At 47.0% G+C, this 17,408-nt stretch overlaps 1 protein-coding gene across 10 annotated transcripts in view; it reads left to right on the top strand.

Moving 5' to 3' along the window:
- CACNA1A (calcium voltage-gated channel subunit alpha1 A) overlaps nt 1-17,408 on the top strand; it is a 310,161-nt gene that overhangs the window by 174,260 nt on the left and 118,493 nt on the right. For all 10 annotated transcript variants that reach the window (XM_036847444.1, XM_036847442.1, XM_036847438.1 and 7 more), the window contains 3 exons: nt 9,179-9,270; nt 12,194-12,346; nt 16,401-16,594. In XM_036847444.1, coding sequence (XP_036703339.1) covers nt 9,179-9,270; nt 12,194-12,346; nt 16,401-16,594 — 439 coding nt within the window. The remainder of the gene's footprint in view (nt 1-9,178; nt 9,271-12,193; nt 12,347-16,400; nt 16,595-17,408) is intronic.

Raw genomic sequence — 17,408 nt, 5'->3', positions numbered from 1 at the left:
CGGGAAGTAGTTATGCTCCTAAATACTCATCTCAGGAAGATTGGACCCAGATCTATGAGGGCAGGTGCTTCTTTTTTTAATTAAAAAAAATTTTTTTTATAGAAGTATAGTTGATTTACAGTGTTGTGTTAGTTTCAGGTGTACAGTAAAGTGAATCAGTTATACATATATATGTATGTATATACATTCTTACATATATATATATATATACACACACACACACACACATATATGTATTCTTTTTCAGATTCTTTTCCCTTATAGGTTATTATAAAATATTGAGTATAGTTCCCTGTGCTATACTGTAGGTCCTTGTTGTTTATCTATTTTATATATATAGTGTGTATATGTTAATCCCAAACTCCTAATTTATCCTTCTCCTTCCTTTCCCCTTTGGTAACCGTAAATTTGTTTTCTATGTGTGTGGATCTATTTCTGCTTTGTAAATAAGTTTATTTGTATCATTTTTTAGATTCCACATATAAGTGATATATATTATGTCGTATGATATTTGTCTTTCTCTGTCTGGCTTACTTCAGTTAGTGTGATAATCTCTGGGTCCATCCATGTTGCTGCAAATGGCATTATTTCATTCTTTTTTTATGGCTGAGTAATATTCCATTGTGTATATGTTCCACATCTTCTTAATCCATGCATCTGTTGATGGACATTTAGGTTGCTTCCATGTCTTGGCTATTGTAAATAATGTGGGCAGGTGCTTCTTCTAACCAGAGGTCAGGAGTTTGACAACATCCCCCCTCCTCTCCCCTGCTTTCCAACCACGATAACATCTCCTTCTCATTCTCCTGTCCCCTGCCCCTCCCTCTCATCTGGTAACTTCACTCTTCACCATAAGGTCTCTCCAGCCCCAGGGCCTTTGCACATGTTCCCCTCCTCACCCACCTGGCACATAGTAGTTGCTCCTCTGCAAATATTTATTGACATTCTGACTTCCAGCCAGCTAGAGAAAAATCTAGCTCCTTCTTACACTTAGGTTAGTGGAGGTATAAAATTGGCTGAGGTCCCAGGAGAGGGTAAGTGGGTGTGGTGGAGTTAACCAAGGGCAGCAGTCTGGGGCTCTCGCTGGGCCCTAGGCTCCCTAGGTGCAGCAAAGCCAGACTCAGGATACAGGCACCACATGTTAGCTGTGTGACTGTGGGCAAGTAGTTAACCCCTCAATGTCTCGGTTCCCCTGTCAATGAACTGAGTGTAGAGCATTCACCTGGTAAATATGCTGAGGCACAAAATGGGACCTCAGTATGTAAGACCATTAGCATATATCCTGGCAAAGAGAATAAACTCAATGAATTTGGTTCCTTGATCAGTCAGTTCTGGTATAACTTAGGGGCAAGTAACAAAATAAAAATTTAAATGGTGATGATGATGATGATAGCAAACATTTATATAGAACTGACTAAATTCCAAGCACAGTGCTAAGCATATCACCTAAATTCCCACACCTATAAAGGGAAGTACTATGATCATCCCCATTCTACAGCTCAGGAAACTGAGGCACAGAGAAGTTGAGTATCTTGCCCAAGGCCACACAGCTAGTGATTGGCAGAACTGGGATTTGAACCAGGGCTCTCTGGGCTGTTAACTGCTAGGAAGAATGTTTGTTATCCACATTACAAGAAGTCTGCAGGCTGGGAGCTTGGTTGCAGTGTTGGTTCTGCAGCTCAGCAATGTCTCCAAGGAATCCTTTCCATCTTTCCACTCTGCCATCTTCAGTGTAAGGACTTTTCTTGGTAACCTTTACTACTCACGGTTCCAAGATGTCTACCCAGCCATCCTGTGTAGGCGCAAAAGCATCCGGCCAAAGAAGAGGAAGGGCTGTCTCCTGCCCTGTGACTCTTCTCAAAGAAGGGAAACTCTTTCCCAGAAGCACCCAGCGGACTTTCACTCAGATCCTGTTAAGCACAAGACTGGGTCATGTGACCAGTGCTCCCATTGCAAGGAATCCTGGGAGAAAGAGACTATTGGGTATTTTCTGCCTCTTTGGTGGAAGGTGGGCTCCATTAGCAAGGGAGGGGGTGGGATTGGCTATCGAGTAGACAACCATCTGTGTCTTCCCTGATTTTTTCCTAGTTTAAGACAAGTCCTGTCATCTACACAGCCTTCCATCTCTTCTGGAATATAGTCTATTAGTTACCACTATGCTTTCCTACATTTCACTTCATTATTTATTCATTCATTCATTCAACAAACATTTATTGAGCACCTACTCTATGCCAGGCACAGTTTTAGGTCCTGGGGATACAGCTGTGAGCAAAACAGATGAAAATTCCTGCCCTAGTGGGGGTACATGCTAGAGCAACACCATCCAATGGAACTTTCTACAATGATGGAAATGTTCTTTGTATGCGACTGTCCACCTGTGGCTGTGGAGCACTTAAAAGTCGACTGAGGAACTGAAGTTCTCATTTGATTTAAATTAAATTAATTATATATTTAAATAGTTATGTGTAAGTGCGACTAATGTGACTGAGGAACTGAATGTCTAATTTAGTTATAAATGTATAATTAAACAACTGTGTGTAGCTAATGGTTACTGTATCAGGCAGCATGGCTCTAAAGGCCAAGGGATACATCATCGACTTTTCTCTCTCGACACATAAACATACTCAGTTCTCTTCCACCCTAAAAAGACTCTCTTCTCATACCCAGGCTCTTGTTTCCAGTTCCTCTCCTCTTGTTCTCTCCAGCCATCAACCATGGCGAGACTCCCCAGTGTTGTGTAGTGGATGCTTTTCATCCCTTGCATCTTACTCATTTCTGTGCTGCCCTGGAGACCAATGACCTCTCCTTTCTCGAAACGCTTTTGAACTTGACCCTCAGGGATGACACTCTTCTGCCAGGTCTCCTCCTGCCTCTGTGACTTCTCCCTCTTTTTCACCAATATCTTTCCTCTACTTGTCTCTTTTTTTTTTTTTTTTTTTTTTGCCCTTCTCCAACATTCCATTGGGGATTCTTGGCTTTTTTCATTTTATCTATCTACCCTGGGATATCTGGTCTACCATAACCCTACCCTTGACCACTCCTGATGCATTCACCAAATATGCATTGAGTACCTGCTGCGTCACGAAAGGTGCTGCAGGTACTACCAAAAAAAAGTCTCTGCACAGTCGTAGAGAACAAACGTATGGACACCAAGGGAGTGGGATGAATTGGGAGATTGGGATTGACATATATACACTAATATGTATAAAATAGATAACTAATGAGGACCTGCTGTATAGCACAGGGAACTCCACTTTGCTGTACAGTAGAAACTAACACAACATTGTAAAACAACTATACCCCAATAAAAAAAAAAGTCTCTGACCTCCTGGAGCTGATATTCTAGAAGAGGAGGTGAATAATATATACAACTTAATAAACAGTATAATTCCAGAGAGTGAAGGTTCTCTTTATCCGGAGGGGACATGGAAATCCTCTCTGAGAAGAAAAATTTGAGCTGCAATCTGAAGGATTTGAAGAGGGCCAGCTAAGAAAAGGGGGAGAGAGTTGACGGGATGGGGCAAGTGTTTGAAGTAGAAGAGATGGCCAACATAGCATTCCCATGGTGGAAAGGAGATGTTCCCATTGGAAGAACAGAAAGCCAAAGTGCCTGGAGTATAGCACAGAGCAGTCAGTGGGAGTAAGGTCACACAAGGTCTTATGGTCACGCTACCGTTTGGATTTTATTCTAAGCATGATAGAAGCCACTGGAAGGTTTTAGTGAGGGAATTACAGAAAACTGGCTTCCCAAACTTAACGTGTCCACAATCCAGCTCTTGATCTTCCTCCAAACCACCCCCTTCCTCCATCGTCCCCATCTCAGTTGACAACTCCATCCTTCAGGTAACCCAGTCTTAACCCCTCTCTCCCACCACATGCTCCATCCTTCCGTTGGAAGCCCTGGCGGCTGCCATATTGTTCTCCATAGTGCTTCACACCATCTGACATACCGTATATTTTCCCATTGACACTTTGTTCATGGTGGCATCCTCAGGTCCTACCTGAGTGGCTGGTGCATAGCAGGTACTCAATAAACCCTGGTTGAATAAATGGACCATTTGGTGTTCCAATCATAATCAGAAAGCCATTCTTCCCTTCCCTTTCTTTCCCACCATTGCCCCCACCCCATCCAACAAGCCACGTGAGGTAGAAAACTAGGGTTCAGGAGTGCTGGGGTTCTGGGTTCACATTCTTACTTGGCGGTGTGGACCTCCATGCATTAGTAACTTATCTGGGCTTCAGTTTCCTCCTCTGTAAAATGGGACTCATCCTGCTGGCTGCTGGGATGCAGGGAGGACTTGATGAGCCCAGGCAAGTTTCCTGGTGCACAGCAGTCAATGGCAGCTATATATAAATTGGGGCCTCCTTTGTACTCCCACTGCCTTTGTCCTAGTTCTAGCCCTCATTACGCCGGTCGGCTCTTGTGGCTGCCTCCTAATTCCTCCCTCCATCACCACCAATCTGTCCTTTCAGCTGTCAGGCTTGTCTTCCTAACGCCAACCCTAATCACATCCCTCCCTTGCTCCAAAACCTTACATGACTCTCACTGTCCAGACGACAAGACCCACCTTCTCTGCCTCCGGTTTCCCCCAACCACGTATCCTGAGGGAAGCCTTCTGCCTCTGTAGGACATTCTCGGCCTGAGAAGCCTTCCCCCTCCTCCTGTTCTTCTCCTAACTCTTTGTCATCCATCCAGGGAGGGAGTCGGGAGATAGTACACCTTGGGTGCCAGCTAAGATTTCACTGGGCAGGAGGGAGGTTGGATTGTCTGCATTTCAGAGGCTCAGAGAAGTTAGGGCAAAGGCCACGTAATGAGAAAATTCAGGGTCAGGGTTTAACTCCAAGTCTCTAAGATTTTGTAACATTTTGTGCTGTGCTGCCTCTTCAGACTTGGGCTGCACAATCATGCTGTCCCCAGCCCTCCTGTCTGTACTCATTTCCTCCTCGTTCCTGCCTCCTACAGCCCTGGAGCCAAAAGGACTTGAATCTTTCACCCACTTACTTGTATGGTCATCTAAGGGCAGGGCTGAGTTCAGCTCAGCTTTATCCTTGTGTCCAGTACGACAATGGGTCTAAACCCATCATCTCTCACCTGGACCAGGGCATTCACCTCCCCCCCTAGTCTCCCAGCTTCTGGCCTTGACCCCCAGGGGGGTCTTATTTTAATACAAGTCAGATCATGTCTCTTCAGTGCTCAGAACCCTCCACGGCTCCTACTTCACTCGGAGCAAAAGCCGAAGTCCTCACCGTGGCCCACAAGGCCCTGCACCATTGGCCCCATCACCCCCCAGGCCTCATCTCCTCCCACTGTCACCCTGGCTTACTCGGTTCCAGCCTCACTAGCCTCCTTGCTGTTCCTCACATGTACCTTTGCACTGACTGTCCCTCTGCCTAGAGTTTTCCTCTGACATATTCCTGTGGCTCACTTCACATCTTTATCCCACTGACTCTTTCTCCGTACCTGAGCTGTGTGGTCCATTCACCACTGTCCACGTGTGGCCATTGAGCACCTGAGTTTAGATGTGCCATAGGTGTAGAATCTGCACCAAGATTTCAAAGACGTACTCCAAAGGAAAGAATGTATAAAATGTCTTGAGAATAATCTTTCATATTGATTGCCTGTTGAAATGATAATGCTTCGGATACAACAGGTTAAAGAAACTATATTTATTAAAATTAATTTTACCTGTTTCTTTTGACTCTTAATGCAGCTACTGGAAAATTTTAAATTTCACACATGGCTCTTCTTGTTTTTTCCTTTTTTCTTTTCTTTTTTTTAATTGAAGTATAGTTGATTTACAACGTTGTGTTAATTTCTGCTATACAGCAGAGTGATTCACTTATACATATATATACATTCTCTTTTTTATATTCTTTTCCATTATGGTTTATCATAGGATATTGAATATAGTTCTCCGTGCTGTACAGCAGGACCTCGTTGTTCATCCATTCTATATATAAAAGCTTACATCTGCTAACCCCAGCCTCCCACTCCATCCCTCCCTCAACCCCCTCCCCCTTGGCAACCACCAGTCTGTTCTCTATGTCCAACACATGGCTCTTCTTAAGGTTCTACTGGGCAGTGCTGGTCTGAACATCCTTAACTCTGAACTACTTCCCTGCCAGGCAGGAAAGAGCAGTTGGCCTTTACCAATTGATATGTGTGTCATCACTCCACTCACCCTGCCCCACGCTACCAATGCACCCCCTTCTCTGCACTGCTTTTCTCCCTTGTACTCATCACCCTGACATCTGGCATATTTACTGCGTTTATTCTCAGCCTCCCCCATGCAAACAGGGATTCCTATGACTCTTGTCCCCAGGACCTAGACAGAGCCTGGCACATTGTAGGTGCCCAGTGAATGTTTGTGAAGTGAGTGAATGAAAACTCAACAAATGCTTGTCACTTACTGTGCATGCCCTCACTAATGGCTTTTATCTGCCAAGAAGGAAGAAAGTGAAATAGACTGGTGATCTATAGGATGGAGTTTGAGGAATGCCAGTGTATATCGGAAAGTTGGGAGAGGAAGAGAAAAATAGAATTAAATGAATGAAAAGTTCTTTGGGGTTGCATGGCATGGCCCCCACCTATACTTCAGCTTCATGGCACCATCCAAATCCCCACCATGCACCATCTCATTCTTTGAATTTGCCAAGCTCCTTCCCACCCCAGGCTCTCTGTCTCTGCCATTCCGTCAGCCTGGAAAGTTCTTCCCCCACGGACCAGATTCCTCCTCCTCTTCCGTGAGCCCTCAGCTTGAGACAGGGTCCTCCCTGGGTCCCAGACGAGTTAACACTACCTGCTGTGTGCCCTCAGAGCTGTTGTTTTCCCCTGCTCTCTCTAAGAATGCATGACACCTGTGACGGATTCATTCTCTGTGTGCCTTTTTTGGTTAAACATTTTTCTCCCACATCAGCTCCGTGGGGCAAGGAGGACCTCAGGTATTGCTTTGCCCAGCACACAGGACGTATTCAGATATGCATTTGTTGATGGTGGAAAAGGAGGTCAGCCCAACCTAATAGACCCGTCTCTGCTCTAGGAATAGTTGGGAACACCCCTGTCTTAGTTTGGTGTGCCTCCATATTGACCCTGAAACAAGGATTCAGGTGCAAGTAGTTCATCTGGGAAGTGACTCCAGGAAGTGTGGGTGGGGGACAAGGGTGGGGAGACAAGGAAGAATGAAGGGTCAAGCAGGTTACCCGCTGCGGGCAGCTGGGCTCAGCCTCTCTGGGAGCCTGGGTAGAACTCACACCTCAGAGGATCTGGGAGGAGGGGGCAAGGGAGCTGGGGAATTCATCCACCTACTCCCAGCAATCTTTGGTGGAGGGCTGCTCTCACAGGGGAATTCACTCCCTGGGCCTGTCTCGGCTTCAAAGAAAGTCCTGAGACAAAGGCGTGCCAATATTGGTTATTTACAGATGCAGATACTGGTTGTCTCAAAGACAAAGAGATGTACTATATATAAAATAGATAATCACCAAGGACCTACTGTATAGCACAGGGAACTCTACTCAGTATTCTGTAATAATGTATATGGGAAGAGAATCTGAAAAAGAATGGATGTATGTATATGTATAACTGAATCACTTTGCTGTACACCTGAAACTAACACAACATTGAAACTCAACTATACTCCAATATAAAATAAAAATTAAATTTTAAAAAAGACAAAGATGAGACTTCCCTGGTGGCACAGTGGTTAAGAATCCGCCTGCCAATTCAGGGGACACAGGTTCAAGCCCTGGTCCGGGAAGATCCCAAATGCCACGGAGTAACTAAACCTGTGCGCCACAACTACTGAGCCTGCACTCTAGAGCCCGTGAGCCACAACTACTGAGCCCATGTGCTGCAACTACTGAAGCCCTCACGCCTAGAGCCCACGCTCCACAACAAGAGAAGCCACCGCAAGGAGAAGCCCGCGCACCGCAACAAAGAATAGCCCCTGCTCACCGCAACTAGAGAAAGCCCGCACACAGCAACGAAGACCCAACACAGCCAAAAATAAATAAATAAATACATTTATTTTTTAAAAAGACAAAGAGATGTAGATACTGGGTATTCACAGATGCAGATATGGTTGTTCAAAGTAAAAGTCATAAGGTCCAGATCCCTGGACAAAACTGAAGACACCCCCAAATTATTTGCGTGGTCTCCCTCCTCTTAACCACAGAGCCCTCTGTTTTTCAGCATTTCTTGCCCATCATGTGAGGCTCCAACAACAACCTCTTCTGTGGCATAGTTCCATGGTGGTTCCTACTACATTTCCTATTCAGGAGACGGGTCTGGGGGTTCCTTGGGTTGAGGAGGGTCTCTGGGACCCTTTTTCTCACCAGCAATACTTTTTACAAATGAGGTCTTAGGATGGGGTCTTTACGGGGGCGCTTTCTACGGGAGGGTCCTCTCACCTATCACTGTGATTCTTACTCACCTGTATTTACAGGAGTAACTTTTTGCCCTGAGGTTCGGGGTCTGTAGCCCCCTTCTGGAGCTGATGTCAGCTGGTCCACCCCCGCAGGGCTACACCCATTGTTTGGGTTGTTTGAGTAGCTTAGTACACTTCCTGTGTTCTGGGCACAATGCCAACCACTTCACATGTATCGATTCATTTAATCCTCACACCCCTTTGAGGTGTAGGTACTGTTGTGATCCCTGTTATACAAAAGGGGGAACTGAGGCATGGAGAGGGGAAGTAACTTGCCCAAGGTCACCCAGCTGGGAAGTGGCAGAGCTGAGATTTGAACCCATGCTGGCTGGGATCTTAACACTAAACTGCTTTCTTGCCAGTTGGTAAAGAGACCTGAGCCCCGAAGGATCTGCCACTCCCCCTGGTCCTTCCCCCAGGGCCTCCCAGCCTCCCCAGGATGCATCCTGATTGTGAGTTGCAAATCACACTGAAAGTCACCCCGACCAGGTGCCACGGGAATCTTCTGTTCTTCTCAGCCTAATGTTTATCGAGTATCATCAACCATACACCTATGTGGGGTCTTTGTAAATCATCTGTTATCCTGTGAAGCAGGTACTATTAGCACTGTTTTACAGGTGACGAAACTGAGGCCCAGCAATGTAAAGTCACCTGCCTGTGGTCACCCAGCCAATACACCACAACATCGAACCCCCGCCCACCGGTCTGACCCTGAAACCCACCTTCTGCTTTCTGTTCTGGCTTCTTTCTTCCAGCATCTTGGCAACAGTTGGGACGGAGTTTGACCTAAGAACGCTGAGGGCAGTTCGAGTGCTGCGGCCGCTCAAGCTGGTGTCTGGAATCCCAAGTGCGTGAGTTTCCAACCGTGACCAGGGGTCTGCTCAGGGGGTCCCGCGAGCCCTTGGTTTCCCCTCTGCATAGCGTGTCACAGGAACCCTTGGGTGCGTCCCCAGCCTGGGTCAGGGCAGCCTCCACTTTGGGGAAGTCCCTCAGGGGACTCCCCACCAGGCATCTGGCTGCAGGTCTGGGTGAGCGCCTGAAAGCCAGCCAGGAGCCGCACCCATTTACTGAGCATTTCTCCATCAGGAGCCATGGTAAGCGCCACCCAGGTCCTCACACTCACAACCCTGTGAAGTCGATAATGCTGCTATCTCCGTTTTACAGATGGGGAAACTGAAGCTCAGGGCGGCTGAATAACTTGAGCAAAGTCACGTGGCTGAGAATGGCAGAATTAGGAGTTAGCCAGTCTGACCCCAAGGCTGGTAATACTGGTGGCAATGACCGTTACCATTCATTGAGTGCCTGCTATGTACCGAGCACGGCAGAAAGAGCTTTTTGTGTAGTATCTTAGTTCATCCTCACGATCACCCAGTGAACCCATTTTACAGATGAAAAGGCGGAGGCTCATAAAGGTTAAATGACTCACCTGAGTTCTTACAGCTTGACAGCGATGAGCTCCAAAGTCTATACTCGTTCCGTGCTATTTTCTCATCCTCCAGGGATGCTTCTCCTCCAGATCCTCTGTGGGTGGCTGCACTATACAGGGTCAGGATTAGGTTCAGCTGGAAAAAACAGAAGAAAAACAAAACAAAACAGAGCTAAACTTTTTCCTACTGCCTCAATAGTAGTAGTAGTAGTAGTAATAGTAATAACAATAATTCCTATTTTTTTTAACATCATTATTGGAGTATAATTGCTTTACAATGTTGTGTTAGTTTCTGCTGTGTAACAAAGTGAATCAGCTATATGCATACATATATCCCTATATCCCCTCCCTCCTGCATCTCCCTCCCACCCTCCCTATCCTCCCCCTCTAGGTGGTACAAAGCACCGAGCTAATCTCCCTGTGCTATTATTTTTTATTTATAAGCACTTAATATGATCTCCCTGTACTATTATTTTCTATTTATAAGCATTTACTATGTACCAGGCGCTGTTCTAAGTATTTGCCATTTTTTTAACTCATTAATCCTCACAACAAGCCTGTGAAGTAGGTTCTGTTATTACCACCATTTCACATTTCATTAGCTTCATTCTTCAAGTTCATTGCCATCCAGATTTAAAGAGTAAGATTTTCCAGATAACCACCAGCAGGATCTTTTTGTTAGAAAGAAGGCACTTCTACTCAGGTGTCTGCAAGATTCCAGTGGGTGCCTATGTCATATTAAATCAAGGGCCATCCCAAAGCTAACACTAATAAGAATTTTTGTTTAACGACCACCTATGATGTGCCAGGGACTTTGCTAGGTATGAACCCTCTCATTTAATCCTGAGAGGGAGGTGCTATTCTAATCCCCATTTACAGACGAAGAAACCAAGGTTCAGAACGGGAACGTGACTTGCTCAAGATCACTTTGCTAGTCAGGAGATGACTAAGTCAGGTCCCCTAGAAGCAGATTTAGATAGGTGTTCAGATGCACTTGCTTTATTGGGGGAGTGCCGTCAGGAGAGAGAGAATGAGGGCAGCAGGACGGGGTAGCGGAAGGATCTGAACAAGGATGCAGTCTCAGCCGGATCCTGCAGGGAGCTCTGGGATGTGAATAGCGTCAGAGTTGTCTCCCACTTGAGGCAACAGACTGGTCTTTTGTACTCCTGTGGTCAGTTATTGGGGGTGGGAGGTGGGGAAGCGATAGCCTCCCAGGTGGGGACCTTTTGATAACCAAGGGCAATTCTATGAAAAGAGGAGCATCTGGGAGCCGTTAGCAGCAAATGCCCACAGCAGCTGGAGGGAGGGTCCACCAACAGCAAAGGAGATCTGGCCTGGGCATCAACTTCAGCCAGTGTCCAGAGCCTTAGCCACTCTGCCACATGCATCAGCCTTACATTTTGGACCTCTTGGAGTAACATAGTCTCCCTGTGGTCTCCACCCATCAGGAGGTGCTAATCGTGGGCCATGGGAAGTTCTTCTCATCAAGAAGCAAGACCCAAGCTATATGTTTGAATCCTCGTTTTAACCGTAGACTTTCCTAAACATACAGAACAGTGGTTACAAACAGAGGGTTTGACATCATTCCGACCTGGATTCAAGTCCTGGCCCTGTTATTTATCATGCCCTAAGGTGAATCATGACATCCGCTGAGCTTTGCTTCCCACCTCTGTAAAGTGGGGATAATTTTACACGTGCGCCTGCCTCATGGGGTTGTTGCTAAAAGCCAATGAAATAATGTCTGGTTTCCCAGGGTTGGAACTAGGACATTGACCGCTTTCCCAGGCAGAGCTGCAACTAGCGTATATGGCGCCTTTGTATGAATTACGAAAAGACGCCCTCTCTTGGTGGAAAGAAGTGAGAAAAAGTCACCCCGCTCTGGGTGAAAGCCACCCAACACCCAAGAACGGGGCTCAGAAAGCCATGAATTTCCACCTCTTTCTTGCCCAAAAGGTCATCAAATGGGACAGCCTATGTCCAATACTTTTAAAAATATTTTAAAGATAAAAAGTGGGGAATTCCCTGGCGGTCCAGCGGTTAGGACTCCGAGCTTTCACTGCCGTGGTCCCGGGTTCAGTCCCTGCTTGGGGAACTAAGATCCCACAAGCCGCACGGCGCGGCCAAAACAAAACCAAAAAAAAAAAAAAAGTGCTCTAAAATATTAGGAGGAATGGTTCCTATTATTATAACGAGCAGCCTCTGTGTCTTCCATCTATCTTCCCTCACTCTCGCCCGGTCCCCAGCCTCCTGCGTGCTCTGGGTTCCCTCAGGAGGCATCTTGGGGGTGGGGTTTTGGGGTGCCTTCTCACGGGCCTGTGGGGCCTCTCTCTCTGTGTCTCCCCAGGTTTACAAGTCGTCCTGAAGTCGATCATGAAGGCAATGATCCCCCTGCTGCAGATCGGCCTCCTCCTCTTTTTTGCAATCCTTATTTTTGCAATCATAGGGTTAGAATTTTATATGGGAAAATTTCATACCACCTGCTTTGAAGAGGGCACAGGTAGGTCCGAGCAGCAGCGTATTTTTTTCCCAACCTTCCTCCCCTTTCTTTCTTCCCTTAGGGATAAGCTCCTGGAAGGGATCTACAGGGGTTTGCTTCTTTCTCCTGGAAGCTGGGAGAACCTCCTCCCGAAAGCACTGCAGGCAAGGCAGGGGGTGAGACAGTCCCCGAGATCTCGGTTGTCGCCGGGGCATTGCATTGGGGTCCCCGAGAAGCTGTCCCGGGGTGAGTGGTTTATTTGGGAATTGATCCCAGGAAGCACCTGGGATCAGAGGAGTGGAGAAGTGAGACAGGGAAGGGAAAACATCTAGTAAAGGGGGGTGTTATCAAGTAGGTTACCATCTTGGGCAACCAGACCTCAGTTCCATTGGGCACCTCGGGGGAACAGTGTAGGTCACACTCAGAGCCATCCCACACGTGGGACGAGGGAGCTGGCTACTTATCCACCAAATTCTATCCGACATTGGCAAGGACTGCCCCCTGGGAGGGCATTAAGGCCCTGGCACAGCTGGCTGCCCCGACACTGGGCTGGAGCACGTATCAAAGGTGTTTTCGGTGGGAGCATGTAGGGGCAAATGACTGCAGAATATAGGCGCGGTGCCCACAGCCTCTGCCTAGTTACCTTGCAGTGACCCCAGACCCTAGCGCATGCTGAGTTCTAAAGCCTCCTTACCCTGGAGGAAAGGGAGAGTCGAGGATGGCTCCTCCTGGTCTCCCCCAGAATGTGCCTTAAAGCCATCCCGCTGGGAGTCCTGGCACCAGCCGGTCAGAACCAGAGCGCAAGCAGGATCTTGGCTCATGAGCTCCCGGCACTATGCCAGTGTCAACCCCTTAGCTGCTGGATCGAGAAAGCAGGGTGGGCGCAGGAGAAAATCCAGGAGGGCCAGGGGGCACAGCCCTGGTGCTCATCTCTGAATCAGCAGCGGGGCAACTGCTGGGGATAGTGTCCCACGCTATCCACACACTCAAGGACCCAATAGCTTCCAGATACATCTTTGATTAAATTCCCTGCTATCCAAACCTAGCTGCTTGCTCTCTGACCAAGAACCAAATCAAATCAAATCGGAGGGAAGTCTGTATTTCAAAATTTGGACCTCGGGCCGCCTCAGTGTGGACCGGCTGAATGACAGCGCTAGTCGTGCGTCAAAGAAACTGTGAATTGAGACAGTAAAGCCCAAAGGGGAGCCCGTTGGGAAGGGAAAGAGATTTCAGGCCTGTCTTATTAGGAAGAAGATTCTGTCCTGGAGTGGTTTCCCATCCACCTTCTCTTCCCGATGACCCCCAGGTGGCAGAGCCCTCTCCCCAGACCTCCCAGAGGGCAGCAAAACCCAGTAAGGAAGGTTTATTCGAGATGCTTTTATTGCCTCCTTTTTCTTGCTCCCCCCACCCCCGTCTCCTTCTCTCCTGGGCTTGATGAAGTTTGCTCAATATGGGATGTCCTAATTATTTCTTTCCCCGATGAAGAAGGTGTTAATTGAGGCAGAGCTATTTCTGCTCCTGGCCTCGTCACCCAGGCGGAAATGCTGGAGGGAGAGACACAGGGCAGGGCCCCTCAGAAAAATCAGCCGAAGGTAGAGAAACCAGGATTCCTGGATCCTAGGGTTTTTTGTTGTTGTTGTTGTTTTCTCTCTCTCTCTCTCTCTCTCTCCAGCAAAGGGGACAGAGGACTGGCTTGAGTCTGAATTGAGGTTTTAAGGGGACAGATGTGGGTGAGGCAACCGGAGGGTAGGAGGCCTTGATTTAGGAAGGATGACTGAAAAGCTTGCAATTAAAAATATAAGGCATGTGAGTAAGAGACAGATATAAACAGACACCCAGGCAGCAGGTTAATTTTAAAATATATTTATAATCAAATTCCTCAGACTCTCTGGATGGTTGCTTTTCTAGAAGCAGCCCTCAGAGTGTTTCGTGATGAGGGGGCAGGTGGGGGGTCGGGAGGAGCGGGTCGCAATCAAGCACACCACTAGGCAAAGCTGCTAAAGACAGACAGGTTTTCTCTTGCAGACAGGTTCTCCTTATCATCAGGAACACGGTTCCTGTGTGCCCAGCACCGCGCTAAACTCCCAGAGAAATGCCAAGGAAAAGTGGAAGTGCCCTGCTTTCTAAGAGCTTCCAAAATAGTTTGAGGAAACAAGACCCCCTTGTCTGCAACTAGTCCATAGCAATGCAGGTTGATGCTGCTTTTGTCTCCTCACCAAATGTGAATATTCGGGAGCTATTGTAGCCCCGAGGAAAGAAAGGGACCTGTGTTCACTGGGCTAACCCGGGGGCTGGGTGGGCGGGGGTGGGGGGGGGGCGCACATTGGTGGATAGGTATTGAGCCAGACTTGGACACAAGGTGGAAATGGAGGTTTTGGACAGAGGTGACCTTCCCAACAGACAATGGTTCTCATTCATTACAGGAGCCCATGGAATTTTCCCCCTTGCCCTGAGCCTTATGTTTAAAAGATTTTGCCTTCCCATCTGTATTCATTAAGTAATAGCCCCTGTACCAAATCTGGCGTGAGTGGGGAAGGGGTTTCCCACAACTTAAAATAGTGGCCGATGTGTCATTGCTTCTTGAGTAGTGGGTGTCCCTTCTGAGATGGTAAATGTCATTTTGCATGACCTCGAGTTTCTATTTAACCGACTTTCAAAGGCCAATAAGATTCATGCATTCTGTGTTGGTTTATTTCACTCTGTTGCTTACTAAGTGGAGGTTAAGAATGGGCTTCAAAGCCTGTATGTAGGCTATATATAACCTATATATAAATATATCACATTGAGATATATTTTTGTTTAGTGGGAGCTTGAGTTTACACACTCAGCTGTTTGATTTCTTGTCGGACAGTGTCACTCTCTGAAAACCTTCAAAAGTATCGTTCACTGAATAGAATCCCCTCATATCCGCGGCTCTGGTCCAATGGGGAAAAGCCTGGGATATTCTGTGCTCCCCTAACTCCGTGTTCTCATGAAGGCATCTCTCCTCGGTCTCCCCATCAACACCTTAGAATTCAGACCCGACCTTTATGGCCCAGCCCAACTTTGCCAGGAAGCTGTTTTGGGTTTCCAGCAAAAGGGACATCCATTGACATGTGTCTCTTTCCTTGTGGCATTTTCACAATCTGCCTCCTGCTATCTGGGGAGAAAGCTTAGCTACTGTGCCTAAGGGTGAGTACTGTGTGTACTGGCCTCTCTCACCCCCAGAACAGCTCCCTGAGCCCAGTACATCTCAAAAAAAAAATCAGTCAGGCTACAGAAGAATAACACAACCCAATTGACAAATTTGTGCTGATGGAAGTCTAGAGAACACTGCCCCCAACCACCTCAAAATGCACACAGCACAGTTACCAAAACTGACTGTATTTGGGACCTTAAAGTGCATGTCGACAGATTTCAAAGGACAGAGTAATACAAAACATATCCTCTGACCACAGTGCAATTAAGCTGGAAATCAAAGTTTTTGGAAATTAGGAGACATGCTTCTTATTTGTGGATGAAATGGTAGGATGTCTGAGATTTGCTTTAAGAATATTTTAGTGGCAAGGCAAAATATTTTAGTATGGGGAGGGGATGTGGATGAAACAAGATTAGCCCTGAGTTGATAAATGTTGAAATTGATGATAGGTACAGGGGAATTCATTATATTATCCTATTTTTGTAGATAAGTGACAAATTTTTAATGCTTCCTGGCTATCCATGAGTCAAAGGAGAAATAATAATGGAAATTGCTAAATATTTTACTTGAACAATAATGATACTAATGCATGACAGAATTTGTGAGATGCAGTTAAAGCTGCACCTAAAGAGTAGTTTATAGCCTTAAGGAACGTTAATTCATCCCAAAAGTTTAGGAAAAGAACGAAAAAGGAACAATGCTTAGAGAAGAAATTAATGAAATGGAAAACCATGAATAGGTCAACAAAGCCAAACATTGGGCTTTTTGGAAAAAGACTGATAAATTCATCTCAATAGCCATTTTTCTTCAACAGCATTGAATCTTCGCTGGCTCCTGTTTCTCAGAGCTGGTTTTGCTGGCCCTTGCCCCTGATTTTTCTCCCCTTCCCTTTCATAGATGACATTCAGGGTGAGTCTCCAGCTCCGTGTGGGACAGAGGAACCTGCCCGCACCTGCCCCAATGGGACCAAATGTCAGCCCTACTGGGAAGGGCCCAACAATGGGATCACTCAGTTCGACAACATCCTATTTGCAGTGCTGACTGTTTTCCAGTGCATCACCATGGAAGGGTGGACTGACCTCCTCTACAACGTAAGTGATAAGGGGTCCTGGAGAGCCAGGACCAGCCAACTCCTGAGGCTGCAGTGGAGGGACCCTGAGCCGGGGAGGCCCCGAAAGGACAACTCAACACGGCCCCAGGAGAGCCGGCCTGAGGCTCAGTCCTTTGAGGATATGGGAGTGTTGTCCTCAGAACTCTTAAGTAGAGAAGGGCCCTCGGGAGATGGAGATCTAGAGGGCACACAGATGCTGAATAATTTTTAATTGCACAAGTTTTTAAATATAATTTTAGATTTTTGAATATGTAAAGGTTGTGTAAGTTAAAAACCAACATAGATGAGAGATAGAGAAATGTCCTTGAGCACCTATGCAAAGGGGCTCTGTGCTGGAGCCCTCACTGGCCCTCGTCCAGCCATGCCCCTCCCTACGGGGCTGACAGGAAATGTCTACCAGGAGCTAGTGCCACCACTACTCCACTTTCTAGATCACATTTTGGGTCATCTTAGATCCTAGAATTCCCTCCCCAAGCCCAGATTCCATGGACTTGCATGAGATTCTTCCATGGGTCTGTTCTCTGACTACACCACCCATTTGTATCCCCTGAGGGCCAAGGGTGTCCTTGGGGTGGCTCTTGGCTCAGATGTGGCTGGAGTTTGGACATGCAAGTTGTTGTGTCCATGCGTGTGTGTGTGGAGCACCCCCTCCCCTGCCTCCAGGTGGCAGGTCACGGTCAAGGGGCAGGGAAGGCTGTCCCCGCCCCATAATCCAGTGCAGACATCCAGATTCTAAATTCCAGACTGACCTTCCAAGTGCTTATGAAGGTGTGTTTGTAAAGGAGACGCATACA

Source organism: Balaenoptera musculus, chromosome 3 (assembly GCF_009873245.2).
Source record: "Balaenoptera musculus isolate JJ_BM4_2016_0621 chromosome 3, mBalMus1.pri.v3, whole genome shotgun sequence".
Taxonomy (NCBI): Eukaryota; Metazoa; Chordata; class Mammalia; order Artiodactyla; family Balaenopteridae; genus Balaenoptera; species Balaenoptera musculus.
Note: the sequence above shows the minus strand (reverse complement) of the source record. Positions and strands in the feature narration are given on the sequence as shown.